General features: G+C 48.6%; 2 protein-coding genes across 2 annotated transcripts in view; both read left to right on the top strand.

Annotated features, from left to right (window-relative positions):
• Nucleotides 1-2,778: 2,778 nt before the first annotated feature.
• Nucleotides 2,779-7,542, top strand: pwwp2a (PWWP domain containing 2A). Its single transcript, XM_085174937.1, has 2 exons — nucleotides 2,779-4,291; nucleotides 5,152-7,542. Exons 1-2 carry the CDS (start codon nucleotides 3,372-3,374, stop codon nucleotides 6,896-6,898), a joined length of 2,667 nt encoding a protein of 888 aa, XP_085031063.1. The 5' UTR covers nucleotides 2,779-3,371; the 3' UTR covers nucleotides 6,899-7,542.
• Nucleotides 7,543-13,065: 5,523 nt separating this feature from the next.
• Nucleotides 13,066-16,892, top strand: part of slc23a1 (solute carrier family 23 member 1) — a 7,648-nt gene continuing 3,821 nt past the window's right edge. Inside the window, exons 1-10 of the mRNA XM_085175028.1 lie at nucleotides 13,066-13,203; nucleotides 13,680-13,841; nucleotides 14,497-14,654; nucleotides 14,735-14,823; nucleotides 14,897-14,964; nucleotides 15,436-15,617; nucleotides 15,718-15,838; nucleotides 15,915-16,071; nucleotides 16,609-16,756; nucleotides 16,836-16,892. The exon at nucleotides 16,836-16,892 is cut by the window's right edge and continues 49 nt beyond it. Of these exons, the coding sequence (XP_085031154.1) occupies nucleotides 13,186-13,203; nucleotides 13,680-13,841; nucleotides 14,497-14,654; nucleotides 14,735-14,823; nucleotides 14,897-14,964; nucleotides 15,436-15,617; nucleotides 15,718-15,838; nucleotides 15,915-16,071; nucleotides 16,609-16,756; nucleotides 16,836-16,892 (1,160 nt within the window). The 5' untranslated portion in view covers nucleotides 13,066-13,185. The remainder of the gene's footprint in view (nucleotides 13,204-13,679; nucleotides 13,842-14,496; nucleotides 14,655-14,734; nucleotides 14,824-14,896; nucleotides 14,965-15,435; nucleotides 15,618-15,717; nucleotides 15,839-15,914; nucleotides 16,072-16,608; nucleotides 16,757-16,835) is intronic.

Raw genomic sequence — 16,892 nt, 5'->3', positions numbered from 1 at the left:
TACTGTACAGTAAATACAATATACAGAGAAAACCCCAACAATCAGACGATCACCTAGCCAAAATGCTGCAGCAAGAGTCCTGACAGGGACTAGAAAGAGAGAGCAGATTTCTCCTGTTTTGGCTTCCTGTTAAATCCAGAATTCAAAATCCTGCTCCTCACATACAAGGTCTTAAATAATCAGGCCCCATCTTATCTTAATGACCTTGTAGTACCATATCACCCTATTAGAGCACTTCGCTCTCGCTCTGCAGGCCTACTTGTTGTTCCTAGAGTATTTAAAAGTAGAATGGGAGGCAGAGCCTTCAGTTTTCAGGCCCCTCTTCTGTGGAACCAGCTTCCAGTTTGGATTCAGGAGACAGACACTATCTCTACTTTTAAGATTAGGCTTAAAACTTTCCTTTTTGCTAAAGCATATAGTTAGGGCTGGACCAGGTGACCCTGAATCCTCCCTTAGTTATGCTGCAATAGACGTAGGCTGCCGGGGATTCCCATGATGCATTGAGTTTTTCCTTTCCAGTCACCTTTCTCACTCACTATGTGTTAACAGACCTCTCTGCATTGAATCATATCTGTTATTAACCTCTGTCTCTCTTCCACAGCATGTCTTTATCCTGTCTTCCTTCTCTCACCCCAACCAATCACAGCAGATGGCCCCGCCCCTCCCTGAGCCTGGTTCTGCCGGAGGTTTCTTCCTGTTAAAAGGGAGTTTTTCCTTCCCACTGTTGCCAAAGTGCTTGTTCATAGGGGTTATTTGATTGTTGGGTTTTTCTCTGTATCTATTATTGTAGGGTCTACTGTACAATATAAAGCGCCTTGAGGCAACTGCTGTTAGAATAATTCCACACCAGCCTATCAATCAACCAAACACCCAGACAGACGTTTAACTCATTTGAAAGCCTGATGCTTAGCCTTGTCCATCCCAGCTGTAAAACTCAAAAACCAGTCGTATTCGTTATCATTTATTGTCCACCTGGGCTTTACACAGTTTCTGTCTGATTTCTCAGACTTTTTATCTGATTTAGTGCTCAGCTCAGATAAAATAATTATTGTGGGTGAATGGTACTCATGGCCATTGATCAGTGGTTGTTGATCAATGGTCATGAGAGTTTGCATACTAATGATCAAGGAACCGACCTCCCAGCCCTTTGTTCCATCAGTGGTGCTGGTTTCAGTCATTTTGGAAATGTGCTGTTTATAAGATTGAAACCTGCAGTCAGCTGAGACTGAAGACGTCACCTGGATGATGACGAAACATTTCTCCCACTGAAAACGTCCAGATGAACAGAATCAACTTTTGGGGAACCATTAGAGAAAAAATGACTCATAATCATCTCACAGATGTAATATTATCAACAGCTGCTTTCAGTACCATCAGTGCTCATTTAGACTCTTTTTCTCCAATTGATCTTTCTGAGTTAACTTCAATAATTACTTCCTCCAAACCATCAACGTGTCTTTTAGACCCCATTCCTACAAAACTGCTCAAAGAAGTCCTGCCATTAATGAATGCTTCAATCTTAAATATGGTCAACCTATCTCTAATAATCAGCTGTGTACCACAGGTTTCACCTTCATCGTGAACTTGGATGAGTGACGAAACGTTTCTCCCACTGAAAGTTTTAACAGCTAAATTACTGTAAGCTAATAATCGCTAATTAGCTTCAATAAAAGAACAAACTCTCAGAAAACAGTGTAACGTTACCATAGAGTTAACTCCACTGGTTTATATTGTTTTAAGCAAAATGCCAAAGAAATACACTAACTGTGTGATATGTATTTTGTATTTGTTAACTGATAGCATGATAGATTTGTTACTTATGTTTAAATGTGTCTAACTGTTGCTAGACACTTGGCCTATTCGCAGTAACTCTGGATGATGAAGCATCTTTGCTAGCAGTTAGCCTGTTACTTATTTGTCGTCATACTGTAGCTGCTAAGGAATATTAGCTCTATGGTAATTCTTCTCTTTTACTTACAAGCTAAAGCTCTAAAGTGCATCCATAGTTAACTCTTTGTTCAACTGTTTCCTTTATTAGTTTTCCTCTTTGTTGCTGTGAACTGAATATGCTGCTCTGTGTTTTGTGTGATATGGAGCAGAAGTACCAGCTTGCATTATCCCTTTGACATACTTATGGAGTGGTTCCGTAGTGCTGTGTGTGATAAGCAGCACTGTGTGCTACTGTGAGGCTTTGTTCATTAGATGACACGATAAATGCTGCTACTGTAACCTGTAGCTTTGGGTTTCCTTCCATCATATAGGTTAGAGCACAGATTTATAACAGGATCAATATGAAAACTTGACACCCCAGAGAAATAAAAATGAAGTATTAAAGTGTAATCAGATTACTCGGAACACTGTCAATATGTAATATTTTCACATATTTCATTGTTAATTTTAACACTAAACTGAGTAGAATTGACCCCGAAAGATAAATGTTACAGTCATTTAGGACCAAAGGTTATCTGACAGACTTCACATCAACGGTCCAAGTGTGAAACTGTCACAGTGTGTGATGCTCAGAGTGTGTCTTCTTCACGCTCTCATGTTAGTTTCACTTAATATGAACCTGTTTACTCCAACAGTCGCTCACAGGGGCTTGTATGATGGTTGGGGTTACTCTGTGTCGTTACCCCACAGTATACAGCACTCTCAGCCAACTGCTGTGGATATTTGGTTCTATATAAATAAAGTTTCACTGAATTGAATCAAAATGTAAATAACAACAGAGTCTGGTAAACTTCTTTTTCACTCACAGTAGAATAAAGGAGTCATATAAAGTCACAAAAGGCAGGAAACGTCAGTGTTAGTATAGAGACAGCTGGAGGAAGGTTGAAGAGTTCGTGATTGTGTTTTTAACCCTTAGTGTTTTCAAGCATTCAGGGAGACCTGGAGCAGCCACGCGGTGGCGCTGTTATTCAGGATCATGAAGGCAGATTACTGTGTTTAGATCAGGGCTGTGATTGGCTCCGGACGTACAAACAGAAAGTTTTATTTCAGAGAGAGAACAGACGTTTCTGAGGGGGGCTACTTGTTGTTCAGAGCTTTAAAGTATAAGAATGTGTTTGATGTGATCTTATACGGTCATGTTTGTCACTGACACAGAACAGAGAGCCCGCTGATCAACTGCTTGTCGATCACAGGTTTCGGTGTTGTGATTACTGGGACCTCCGTGATGCTGTGTCTGCTCCTTTTTCTGCCTCTGTGGTCACACATCGATCCGCTCTGCGTTGGTTATTCCTCATGTTTTTGTTTCGTCAAAGATACACGCCCCCTGGCGGCCTCTGGCAGCCTTACCACGCTCTGACATAATCAGCCAATCAGAGAAGAAGTTTTGCCGCGTCCCATTTGATTGACTGGGGTGTCGGCGAATGGCAGTGCGCCTGCGCCGTTGGCCTGTGTTGCGGGAGGGAGGGGCTCCGCTCCGCTCGGCAGCACAGCGGAAGAAAATGGCGGCCGTGGCTGCAGAGCCAGGAGCTGCGGCGGTTCCGACAACAACAGCGACCGACGAGGGCCCGCCAGTGCAGGGCCCGGCGGGACCGGGTCTCCCGGGAGCCCGATCGGAGTGCGAGGGACCGCAGGAGACCGGGCCGGCATTGGACCTAGGCGCGATGCGGGCGGAGGACGGAGGGGACGCGGAGGGCCGCCATGTCAGGCCGGAGCTGGAGCCCGCGGCGGGAAACGCGCATCCGGAGAGCGACGAAGCTAGCGGCTCCGGGCCGCCGGAGCGGGTCAACGCGGACCGCTTCTCCCCCGGACTGCCCGCGGACCCGGAGGGCGGCGGAGACGTGTCTGCGCAGGAGGCGTACCGCGGCCCGGACCCGCAGCCCTCCGCCGTGTTCTTGCACTCATTCCCGGCCGCGCCGCCCGTCACCGAGGCCGGCTTGTCTCTGGCCGAACCTGCCGAACCCACCACCAACGAGACCACGGACCGAGCCGAGACCGCGGGCCGGGAACGGGGTTACACGAGCCTGGAGCAGGCGGAGCGGAGGCCCGCGACGGACACTGTGCTGGACGGGACGGCGGACGGTCCGGACCCGGACCCAGCGGGGCCTGAGGAGCCGGCTGCCCGAGGCCCGAGGGATTCCTCCCCGCCCTGCCGCTCACCGAAACGGCGGCTGCTGACCGAGCCTGCCGCCGAGGATCGAGCCGTAGCTGACTCTGTGCTGGACCTCAGTCTCGGGTCCGAGGTTCGTGTCTGCCTGGACCACGTCATCGATGACGCGCTGGTGGTGTCTTTCCGGCTGGGAGAGAAGGTGTTCTCCGGGGTCCTGATGGACGTTTCAAAAAGGTGAAACTTTATTAGCAGCAGGGGATGGATGTGATTGATTAGTGATTGATCCTGAGGTAGTTTAGAAACAATCAAAAATGATTATTTCTATTTGTCAATGTTTTAGGGATTTAAATGTGTCCAGCTCACCTGTATGAACAGGCTGTTGGTCAGGTAAACACCTGCAGGAGCTCCTGCTCCTCATTAAACGGCTGCGGGGATTGATTAGGCTGCAGTGTTAGCCAGACACACCTGAGCATCATTACCTGCTGACCTTTGACCTGGTTGGTGATGGACACAGGACAGAAGCAAGAATGAGAGTGTCTTTACAGCGCTCTGCTGCGGAGAGGGGGGGGGGGCTAAGACACGTCACCAGGTGATAAAACACAGACCTCTGACGTCACTGTTTCAGCAGTGTAGTGAGTGCTGATGGATAATCAACCATCCATAACCTTCATGGCCACAGACACAGTCAGAGTGACACAGTCAGAGTGACACAGTCAGAGTGACACAGTCAGAGTGACACAGTGGTGTTTCCACAGTGGTGTTTCCACAGTGGTGTTTCCACAGTGGTTTCTGATATATAAACACAAACAGTGTTGTCATTGTGCAAAAGTCTTGAATCACTTTTCGTTGCATGTTGCTGAGCGTTGCTGCAGAGGTTTGTCTGCATCATTACTTAAAGTCATTGTTGTCAGTTACTGTTTGTTTGGGGGGGGGGGGGGGGGGGGGGTCTGAATATGAGTAGGTGGGGGTGACTCAGGACTTTTGCACTGCATGTGTACGAGCAGTAATCACACATGTGACCGATTACTGCCGTGTTTTCCATGTGTGATGCGCTGGCTGCATCGGGGTCTCACGCTCGCCATGTTTGCTTCCAGGTTCGGTCCGTACGGGATTCCCATCACCGTGTTCCCACGCCGGGACGACCAGAGTCGACCTCCCACGTCTCTCCAGCAGCCGCTGCCGGTTAGCGACGACTTTCCGCCCATCAAAAAGGAAGAGAACGCTGCTCCGCCCCCTCCTCAGGACTGCACCTCTAAACCGCCACCGCTGTTTCAGGAGGGGGCACCGTACCCGCCTCCTTTGTTCATCAGGGACACCTACAACCAGGCCTTACCTCAGCCGCCGCCGCGCAAGATTAAACGGCCAAAGAGGCGCTACCGCTGCGAAGAGCCCACTTCCATCATGAACGCCATCAAGCTCCGCCCCCGACAGGTACTCTGCGACAAATGCAAAGGGGTGGTGGCGTCAGGCGGGCACCGGGAGACGCGGCGGGGGCCGGTGGACCTGAGGGGCGACGAGACTTCGCGGCGGCGGAAGGTAGCAGAAGGACCGATCTCTGCTGAGGTCAAGCGTCTGAGGAGCGACGACAAAGGACGGCCCCCGGCCGCCGACCGGCGCTCGTCATCAGGGATACGTGTGTCATCTTCGTCACCATCCTCTTCCCGCCGCGTGTTGAGGGGAGTGGCCTCATCCTCATCCTCGACGACCTCGAGCCGCATGCGCCTGAAGCTGAACTCCAAAGGGTCAGCTGACCGCTCCAAGGCGCGGCAGGTGCTCAAGACGTTGGTGAGGAGCTCGCAAACGCCGCCGCCACGCCGGCACAAAGACCAGGACCGCCCCAAGGCCGTGACCCGAGCCGCCACCCTGCAGAACCACAACCAGAAGGTCCACTTCACCCGGCGCCTGCAGCACCTCAGCGCCGCCGCCAGCACGCCGCTTCCGCCCAGAATGCGCCTCAAACCCCAAAGGTATCGTACCGACGACAGCCAGGCACAGAGCTCCTCCTCCTCCTCGTCCCCGCCCAAACTCAGCGCTCGCTCATCACCTCCCAAACCAGAACTAAGCCCCGCCTCAACACCCAACCCATCCGCAGCCACGCCCCCACTTCAAGTAACTGCTCCTCCCCCAACGCCATCCTGTATGGGAAGCGTTGCCGCGGAGATGCAGGCAGCGTCTGAGGGGAGAGTAGGAGGTCCTCCCTCCTCCTCCTCCTCTCTAGACTCCACCCCCTCAGAGTGTAGCTCCACAGACAACTTTGAACTCCCCCCACCCGGAGACCCTCCCTCTTCCTCCTCTCCCTCCCATAACTCCGCCTCCTCAGCTCCACGGTGCCCCCCCTCCTCGCCGCCCGCTGGCCCTCCCCTCAGAGCTAATGGTGAGGAAGTGCAGTGTGGCGTTGGGGAGGAGGGCAGCGACCTGAAGAGGCGCCGTAAGTCTTCCACGTCGTCTTCCTCCTCCTCCTCGTCATCGTCATCCTCCGTCTTCTCCAAGGCCGTTTCAAAATGTCCGCTCCCGGACGGCCGCACCGTGTGCGTCGGCGATATTGTGTGGGCGAAGATCTACGGCTTCCCGTGGTGGCCGGCGCGCGTGCTCGGCATTACGGTGTCGCGGCGCGGCGATACGGGGCTGGCGGTGCAGCAGGAGGCGCGTGTGTCGTGGTTCGGCTCGCCCACCACGTCCTTCCTGCCGCTCGCGCAGCTGTCGCCCTTCCTGGAGACGTTCCAGTCGCGTTTCGACAGGAAGCGGAAGGGCCCGTACCGCCGCGCCATCGCCGAGGCCGCCAGCGCCGCCAAGCAGCTCACACCGGAGGTGCGGGCGCTGCTTACGCAGTTTGAGACGTAGCATCGGCCGCCGCCCACTCGCCCCATCCTCACTGCCCACCCCTTTCAGACAGGCCCCGCCCTTTCAGAGGAGGTGGGAGGAGCTAAAAATGACTGATGGACAATGATGAGTGTGTTTCACGTTTATGAGGGGATCTGTCAGGGGCGGGGCTATCTTCAGTCACTGGCGGCGTTTCAGTTTTCCGCACCGTGGGAAATGTTTTGTAGATAATTGAGCCTGATTGGCTGACAGAGCGATGATGTCACAGTATTAATAAACACTAATTAAGCTCCTCGTAGTGATTGACTGATCTGAGTGGCTGGCGGTGTGATGTCACTTCCTGTTGATAAAACAGACTGAAAACTTGTTTTTTTTCCTAGAAACTTCGTTTCCGTTCAGAATTGAATAAACTGTGAACAAAGTGAGGTCCAACCCGCGGCCCGGGGCCCCGACGTGGCCGTGCTGAGCCGCTGTCAGGACGTTCGAGGCCCCGGGCTGCTCGGGCGGCCCGACGCTCTCTGATGATGATGATGGTGATGAAGGTTCTCTGCTGTCAGACTGTTTACCGTCTGTTTGCAGATCAGAGAGTCCTGCTGGACAAAGTAACGGGAACAGTGTGTACATGTGTTGCTTCCTGTTTGAATCTGAATAAACGCTCAAACTTCTCTGACCTTCGGCCTCATCATTTCCACTCTTCTTCTGTGGTGTTTCTCTGGCGGAGACCTTTCTCACCTGCAAACAGATGTTTGGTAAACGGGTCTCCACAGCTGCTCCCAGACTCCGCCCACATTTGCCTCTTGTGGCTGATTGGTCCGTTCGCTGGTTAGGTGGTGGTGCTTAATTCCTTTAGTTCAGATCCAGAGACCCTGAAACAAAAATCCAGGACTGATCTAAACGCCCTTGTTCCCGTGAGTGCCGCTCAGGTGCGTTAGCTTCGTCACACCAGCGCGGCTGGTGAAGCAGGTAGCAGCAGGTGAACGCAGCGTCCTCACGTGTCATCAGCTGTTATCAGACTCAGTGTAGATAAAGCTGATCGGGGTCAGTGTTTGAGAGGTCGGCACGGTTACCTGTAGCATCCAATCACTGAGCTCTGCCAATGAAAACAGCATCAGCTGTCAGCGACGAAGTTCTTCAACCCTCGTTTCTCCTGGAGCCCACCTGATGGTGCCATGGTTACAGAACTATTCATGGTTCACACGTCATCACTTATCCGGTCGTTACGTGCTGATGTATGAACTCTGGGTCCAAACTCCTGCGTTTATTAAGCCTGTTGTGTTTTTAATGTGCTTTGTATTTTGTTCTGTTTGATCTGAACAAGCCCCTAAAAACAGTCAGTGATCGCTGTCGGCCTGTTTTTATTACCGCTGTTCATTTTAAAGCTCCGTTCAAACCCCTCTGATGTAGCTGCAGCAGTATATGAATGACTAACCTCGTGTTGTGGATGGATTATCTCAGTTGTTCTCCTGACTGAAGTTTGGTCCGTTTACAGCATCCTGCCATGCGATTGCATTTGTTCCTGACCATCGAGTGGAAAAAAGTTAGCGTTCATCCTCCAGTTTCACTGTGTTTATGCTAACGTAGCTGTGTCGCTAGCGATCACGTAGCACATCGTTATATACCAGCTATCCCAACTTCAGTAACCCTACAAACGTCACTGCTGTTTAGTTTTCTGTCTTCATTTATGTTGAAGTGACAGCAGAGCTGTACGTTTTAATTTTTATGTTTACGTGGAAGCTAGCGAGCTAACTTCCTGCTAACTTCTAACTCTGTTCATTTTAATACATCCTGTGTTCATGGATGTTAAACTCAACTGTTGCACCTGGTAAAGCAGCAAAGCTGATTATTTTATTACAGAGGAAAGACTTTAGACAGTTTGTAACTCTCAGTGATGCTGCAGCGTTCGTTTGACCTGCAGCGGAGGTTGGACCTGGAAACAGCTGATGACGTTACATCATAAACAGCTTTCTGACCTCTGTGAACTTGCCGGCTCAGTTTATGGGGGTTAGTATCACTATGTTTAAAAAGGATTATCTGTGGAAAGCTCATTGGCTAACGATGTAGATGGCGTGTGGCTGGGCGGGGTCCTGTTGAAGGAGACTGGACTTCTTTAAGCGTGTAAAGCTCTGGGGCTGGCCCCGTAGGCAGGTTGTTCATCCACTATCATCTTAATATTCGTATTGATGCTAATAATAGTAACTAATTATTAATAATAGTCCAGTTGCTTTCCTTCAGCCTTTTAAGACGATGTAATTGACGAATCATTAGCCAATCAGCGAGCAGTGTCACATCCGTTCAGTGTTAAAAATGAAGATGTGACACTGAGCACGCCTCTGACAGGACTTCAGAGACCGCCAGGTGATGTCACTGAAGCCACGTCCACCTTTGACCCCGTGAGAGGGCGCTGTGCTGATAAATCTGTGATGCTCGCTGCTCCCGGAGAGGTCAGGGGTCACAGTGTGTCAGTCTTCTGTCAGTCAGCACCCACCCCTCACAGACCAGGTAGAACACAGCTCTAGCTTCACCATGACAACCAACAGCATCGCATCATCACCACAGACGCTGCCAGCAGGTTGAAAAACCAGAGTCACGTTTAAAAACACAGCTGTGTGGTCAGGGGCAGCTTTGGGACCACAGCAGATACTCCAATCAATAAACTGATAAATCAACCAATCAACAGACTAAACCACTGATCAATAAGCAGATTGACAGGCCAGGCTCAGGCTAAATGCTGGAGAGGTGGGTCCGGCTACACTATGGTAAACCAATCAGCTGATTCTTTGATCTCCTCCTCATTCTTCTTCGTCCTTCAGGTGCCCCCAGACTCCGCCCACATTTGCCTCTTGTTTTCTAATCTGCCTCTGGCTGATTGGTCGGTTGGCTGGTCAGGTGGTGGTTAATTCCTTTAGTTCACAGGATAGGAGGCTCATCCACCTCCTCTGTCACACCGCTGCTCTGCGTGTCCTCCTTCACTGCATCCATGAACCTCCTCTGAGCTCCTCCTCCTCCTGCCTGCAGCTCCACCTTCATCCTCCACCCCCCCTCCTCTGCACATGCTCAGACCATCAGCTTCTCTCACTCGGAGCCGTCCCTCTGATCGTCTTATTTCTGATCCTGTCAAAAACTACAACCGCTACTCAAGCTGATGTGTGTTGCTAGTGTTAGCTGTTATCAAAGATTCATAACTGTTATTGATGTGAATCATTATTATTGATTGAAAGGAAACATAGGTAGGGTCACTCTTCATCTGTGTCCTGTGACTCTGCAGGTTTCAGCTCACCTGTCTCAGTTTGATCACATGATTTGCATTATTGACTCTCTAAAGCCCAGAGCTGGTTAACCAGTAAAAACTGGTTCCCACAGACACACCGGGACTGTTTTTTATGTAGAACCAGAGTTCTCTGAGTAAAATGTCAGTTAAATAGAGTCTCATGGACTCGTATTTTATTCACAATAAAAACAGCAGGACGATGCTAACCTGCCGACTGCATCTATCCAAAGAGTCCAGCTGCAGCATCAGGCCTGCTGAGGTACTCAGACCAGACCAGCCGCTGTCCTCACAGGCTGATGTTAGAGGGGACGCACGGTCCTGCCTCCACAGTTCTGTCCTCACTTTACACATCGGACGTGTTTTCTGTGCTATTGTGAATAAAACACGAGATGTGTCTTTACTCAGAGATCAGCTCTGCTGGAATAAATTTGTCATTTTGTGTCTGACTCGCCACAACGAGGAGGCGCCACCTGCAGGTGACTCTCAGTCACTACATGTCCTTAACGAGCCACTCAGCCAATCACTGATCATTAACATATTGATCCATGCAATAAGTGAAAATGGTTATAACGATGAGGTCACTTCCTGTTTGTGAATCCAGGTTTATTAACAGGAAGTCAAAAACGAGCGCCTTCTGTCCAAATAGTTAATCAGTAGCAAGTATCACAGGTCAGTGAGGCTGAAGATCTCCTGTGTCAGACACTCACCTGTTCACCTGAGAATGTGACACCGTTTGGTGGGCGTGTCCATGCTGGTTGCCAATCAGCACAGATGTGTAACACCTGCTTAACATCACAGGGGAGCTGCCCTGTCTGAGCAGGTGATCCTAATCAATACTCTCTCTCTCTCTCTGCAGCACAACGCTGAAGAGCTGCTGACACTGAGTATCCTGCGCTGTGATTGGCTGAGAGGCTGTGGGCGGGCCTGGATCGTCACATGGATACAGATGATTAATAATCAATAATTATTTAAGTAAAGAGTTTATATTTATAAGAAATGTATTGATCTGGTCTGAACACTGCCCGTTTCCATGGATACCTGGTTTGGATCAGTGACATTAAATGCTATAATTTGCGTCCTCCAATCAGCTGTCATTCCACAATCAGCCAATAACTAATCAGCTCGTAGCTTAAGGAGTGATGTCACCGAGATTTACAGACTTTACTGCTGCACGTGAATGCACTGTCCTCTTGAAGACTCACCTGGCATTGAGGCTCCACCCCTCCACACACCTGAAGCAGAGATGTGTTAGCTTAGCTTGCCACAGAGGCTGCAAGCAGATGGACACTGCTAACATAGCAGCTGTAACAGGTGGTGTGCTCAGTTTTGATTGGTTAATGATCAGGTGACGAAACAGAAACAGTGTCATGCTGTGACAGCGTCTCCACGACAACCACAGGTACACCTGTGTTTTACCTGGAAGTTTGCTTCTCACATGTTTTTATGTCTTTAAAATGATGCAAACAGGAAATTCTTCTTCTTGTAAAGTTGTAAACAAAATGCAATAAAAGGTTGCATGTGTCAAACTGTCTGCTCTCATTGGTTTATTGGACGCAATCTGCAGGAAGTGCCTTTTCTTTTCAAAGTAAATGCCACATTTTATCAATGCAAGCATTTAATGTGAAACATTCAAACCTACAGCTAAGCAGCAGCAGCTGTACAGGTGAGTCTGAAGTATTACAGGTGGTTATAATTAATGGTTATACTGGGTGTCTTACCTATAGCTGAAGAATATCTAGTTATCAGTTGTTAATGGTTATGTTAAGTAACGTACTTGTTATACTGCTTGTTTTACTGTTTATACTGGGTGCATTTGGTTCTATGACTCTGGTTGTCTTCTGCCAGACCAGTTTTATAGGTCTGGACTGTAATCAGGTGGGGGTCCACACACAGACAGGTTTATAATCAAGTCAGGGTCCACACTCAGACAGGTTTATAATCAGGTCGGGGTCCACACTCAGACAGGTTTATAATCAGTTCGGGGTCCACACTCAGACAGGTTTATAATCAGTTCGGGGTCCACACTCAGACAGGTTTATAATCAGGTCGGGGTCCACACACAGACAGGTTTATAATCAGGTGGGGGTCCACACACAGACAGGTTTATAATCAGGTCGGGGTCCACACTCAGACAGGTTTATAATCAGGTGGGGGTCCACACACAGACAGGTTTATAATCAGGTGGGGGTCCACACTCAGACAGGTTTATAATCAGGTGGGGGTCCACACTCAGACAGGTTTATAATCAGTTGGAGGTCCACACTCAGACAGGTTTATAATCAGGTCGGGGTCCACACTCAGACAGGTTTATAATCAGGTGGGGGTCCACACTCAGACAGGTTTATAATCAGGTCGGGGTCCACACACAGACAGGTTTATAATCAGGTGGGGGTCCACACTCAGTCAGGTTTATAATCAGGTGGAGGTCCACACTCAGACAGGTTTATAATCAGGTGGGGGTCCACACTCAGACAGGTTTATAATTATAATCGTTATAATTTATTATTATAACATTATTATTATTATTATTATTGTTATTATTATTTATAATTGGGTTAGTTTTTAACCCTAACCCGACCTGATTAAAAACCTGTCTGAGTATGGATCCCAACCTGATTATAAACCTGTCTGTGTGTGGACCCCCCACATGATTATAAACCTGTCTGAGTATGGATCCCAACCTGATTATAAACCTGTCTGAGTGTGGACCCCCCACATGATTATAAACCTGTCTGAGTATGGATCCCAACCTGATTATAAACCTGTCTGAGTGTGGACCCCCCACATGATTATAAACCTGTCTGAGTATGGATCCCAACCTGATTATAAACCTGTCTGTGTGTGGACCCTGACCTGATTATAAACCTGTCTGAGTGTGGACCCCGACCTGATTATAAACCTCTCACACAGACAGGAGTCCTCGTGTGTGTGTGTGAGATGGTTAATAATTCCTGTTCATCTGTGTGGACTTTCACCTGAGACTCTAAAACTGAACTTTCTGTCTCTGTTTGCTGCTCGAAGTCAAACAGCCGCAGGTGTAATGGAAGCCGACATTCAGGTAAAGTCATTACTGATCAGTTTTGTTTTACTGAGTTTAGCAGGTGGGGTGTAGGACAAGTAGAGTAGGGCAGGTTTGCTAAAGGAAGGGTATACTGAACTGTGATAACACACAGTGAGCACTGACCTACAAACAACAGGTGTGGTAAACTGACCTCCATACAACTACTGAAGCACACCTGGAAACACCTGGATCCTTTCAGACTAATTTACTGGGTGTTTTTGTGTCTACAGGTTAATCACGGTCACTGTGACCTGTCTCAGATAGAACGTGTGTGTGTTCGTTTGACTTCCATGTGGGGACCTGGAGTGATATGCAGAGAAAGGACATCTTCTGTTTTTTCTTCTTCTTTAGTGTTGTTTTGACTTCTGACATCTGTTTAATGATAGCAACAAATATATAATCGATAATGGTTAATAAGTGAATCATGATGTTTGCTGCACCTGATAACCAAGTGTTTCTGTCTGTCCAATCAGAGTCATGAGGGGAGGGGCTACAAACCCAATAAACCTAACCTGCCAAGGACAGAAGAGAGCAAAAAGACACAACCAATGGATGCGCAGAGGGTGGGGTCAGACATGATTTACACCATTGAAGATGTCCCACCATGGTACCTGTGTATTCTACTGGGATTACAGGTGAGACTGGAATTACAGGTGAAAATGTGACTACTGTGGGATTAAGACATTTCAACATGGATTATTGATTTAGACTGGATTACTAGGTTCAAACTGGTATTATACTAGTTTAACCGGGGTTTATACTGGTTTAACATGGGATTACTGGGTTTAACCTGGGATTATACTGGTTTAACCGGGGACTATACTGGTTTAAACTGGGATTACTGTGATTAACCTGTGATTATACTGGTTTAACCTGAGGTTATACTGGTTTAAAATGGGTTTAACTGGAATTATACTGGTTTAAACAATGATTACTGGGTTTAACCTGGGATTATACTGGTTTAACCTGAGGTTATACTGGTTTAAAATGGGTTTAACCTGGGATTATACTGGTTTAAACAGTAAGAATAAGAATGTTTTATTGTCATTATGCCAAAAGCACAACTGAATTATTTGCTGTACTATTCAGTGAAAAGGAAACCAGTAAAAGGAAAGAAAGTAAAACTGTTTTTAAACTGGTTTAAACTGGAATACTGGATGGGGTTGTTTGTAGTTTGATCACTGGTGCAGGTTTGGTGGTGGTTAGATGAAACATTTTTAGGATAGCTACCTTGTTGACTCCAGTCTGAAGTTTGTGACAGGTGAATGTTACCTGCTTTACCTTGTGCAGCATTACCTGACGTGCTTCAGTGGTACAGTGGCTGTGCCGTTTCTTCTGGCTGAGGCCATGTGTGTTGGTGGAGACCAAAACACCATCAGTCAGCTGATTGGAACCATTTTCACGACTGTTGGCATCACGACTCTCATCCAGACCACCGTGGGTGTCAGGTGAGTCTGAGGGAGTCAGGTGAGACTTAAGGAGTCAGGCGAGTGGGCGGAGTCTGACAGTTATGTGTGTTTGTGTGTAGACTTCCTCTCTTTCAGGCGAGTGCGTTTGCGTTCCTCATTCCTGCTCAGGCCATCCTCAGTCTGGACAGGTGGAGGTGTCCCAGTGAAGGTGGGAGTCTCTCTGATTGTTACTGTTTTTTGTAAATAAACAACTCTCATGTGATTTGTTTTTTCCTCTACAGAGGAGATTTATGGGAACTGGAGTCTTCCCCTGAACACCTCACACATCTGGAAGCCTCGAATCAGAGAGGTACGATCACTGCTCCTCAGCAGGTAGTTTCCAGTGGGTCCAGGTGGGTTGAAGTGGGCACAGTGGGTTGAGGACGGTGAGAGGCCAGACCTAAACCTGAACTGGTTCCTGGAAGACACCAGCAGTCTGGACAGTGCTGGTCTGTCAGAATTCTGTGAGCTTCCAGCCCAGAGAAAGTTTCTGATTTTGGCTAAAGCCAAACCTGAATCAGGTGGAACCTTGTTCAGGAGGACTCTGCACTTGGTCTTGGACCATTTCTACAAATCCAGGATGTGTTTTACTTCACAGGCTTCGCTATGAAATTAAAGCACTTTAATTCCTGAGAACCCAGAGCCACACCTGCAGGTACCACCTGTTTCAGGATTCTCTAGGACTCATCAGTAGCAGCACCTCGTGGTTGGATCCAAGTTGTCATGTCTGTGGAGTGGATTTTTTTTGTTTACTTGCTTTATGACAGTTTTTTGTTCGCAGATTCAGGGTGCCATCATTATGTCCAGCCTGGTGGAGCTCGTGATTGGTCTGTGTGGGTTACCTGGGTTACTGCTGGAGTACATCGGCCCGCTCACCATCACGCCGACCATCTCACTGATCGGCCTCTCGGTCTTCACAACTGCTGGAGACCGAGCTGGGTCCCACTGGGGCCTCTCAGCACTGTATGTGGACACGCCTGTTTCTGTTCTGCTGTAGTGAACTACATATCCATGAATATAGCACACTGGGGGGACAAACGGTTGTCTCTCTCTCTCTCTGCAGGTGTATTTTGCTGATTGTGCTGTTTGCTCAGTACCTAAGGGTGACATCACTTCCTGTTCCTGTGTATAGCAGGAAGAAAGGCCTGAGGGCCACCAGAGTGCAGATCTTCAAGATGTTTCCTGTAAATAAAGATAAACACAAATCGATGATGATATCAGTGATGATGTAATTTGAATTTTTGCTCCGCCCTCTTTCAGATCATCCTCGCCATCATGTTGGGGTGGTTCGTCTGTTATGTCCTCACTCTGACCGACCTGTTGCCAAGAGACCCTGATCGCTATGGACACAAAGGTCGCACTGATGCCCGAGGGGACATCATGACATTGTCGCCCTGGTTCAGGATGCCTTACCCATGTAAGGCACCAACCAATGACAGTCATGCTTTGTATCCAGGTGGTTTGAGGTTTGAATGACACCGTGTCACCGTTACGAGGTTGTTTCAGCGCCGACTGTGAGTTGGTGGTGAGGTGGATCAGTTTCTCTGAGGTTCTGATCCACAGTCACTGTGTTACCTGCAGCAGGTAGCACTAGGCCCCGCCCCTGCCGTGTGGCTCCATGTTGATGCCATATTTAAAAGAAATTTCACTGAAAGTCTGTTACTTCCCACAGCAGGAACGCCAGTTTGTACTGCTTCGATTGGTTAGTCGGTTTGACCTTGGGAAAAAAACTGTAAAATCACTGAGTCAGTGATTCAGGGCCCAGAGCGAGGGGGTGGAGCTCTCAGAGGGGGTGTGGTCACTTTATGAACTTTGTGTAACTTCAGACTTCATGTGTACGGTCTGGGATCAAATCTGATCCGAAGGTGTGTTTTTAACGCTAAGCTGAGCATCAGTGAATGAAAGATCATGGTGATCACATGACATTCTCTGACTTCCTGTCTCTCTCTGATAGGCCAGTGGGGGTTGCCTGTGATAACGGTTGCTGGGGTGTTGGGCATGCTGAGCGCGACGATGGCGGGCATCGTGGAGTCAATCGGAGATTACTATGCTTGTGCTCGCCTGTCTGGAGCCACGGCCCCTCCTATCCATGCAATCAACAGGTGAGAGAGGAACACACCTTATGAGACAGGCTCCGCCCCAAACAGGTGTTGATCATGTCTGTTTTAAATTTGTTTTCAGGGGGATTTTCATAGAGGGTGTGTGCTGCATCATTGCAGGTCTGTTGGGGACAGGAAA

Source organism: Neolamprologus multifasciatus, chromosome 10, assembly GCF_963576455.1.
Source record: "Neolamprologus multifasciatus chromosome 10, fNeoMul1.2, whole genome shotgun sequence".
Classification (NCBI taxonomy): domain Eukaryota; kingdom Metazoa; phylum Chordata; class Actinopteri; order Cichliformes; family Cichlidae; genus Neolamprologus; species Neolamprologus multifasciatus.
This window is presented reverse-complemented; position numbering and strand designations above follow the sequence as displayed.

What these genes read in the sequence shown, in the direction of transcription:
- pwwp2a (XM_085174937.1), top strand. Translation starts at nt 3,372, where the DNA reads ATGGCAGTGCGCCTGCGCCGTTGGCCTGTGTTGCGGGAGGGAGGGGCT. An exon ending in CTGATGGACGTTTCAAAAAG is followed by an intron (nt 4,292 to 5,151) that starts GTGAAACTTTAT and finishes GTTTGCTTCCAG; the next exon opens with GTTCGGTCCGTACGGGATTC.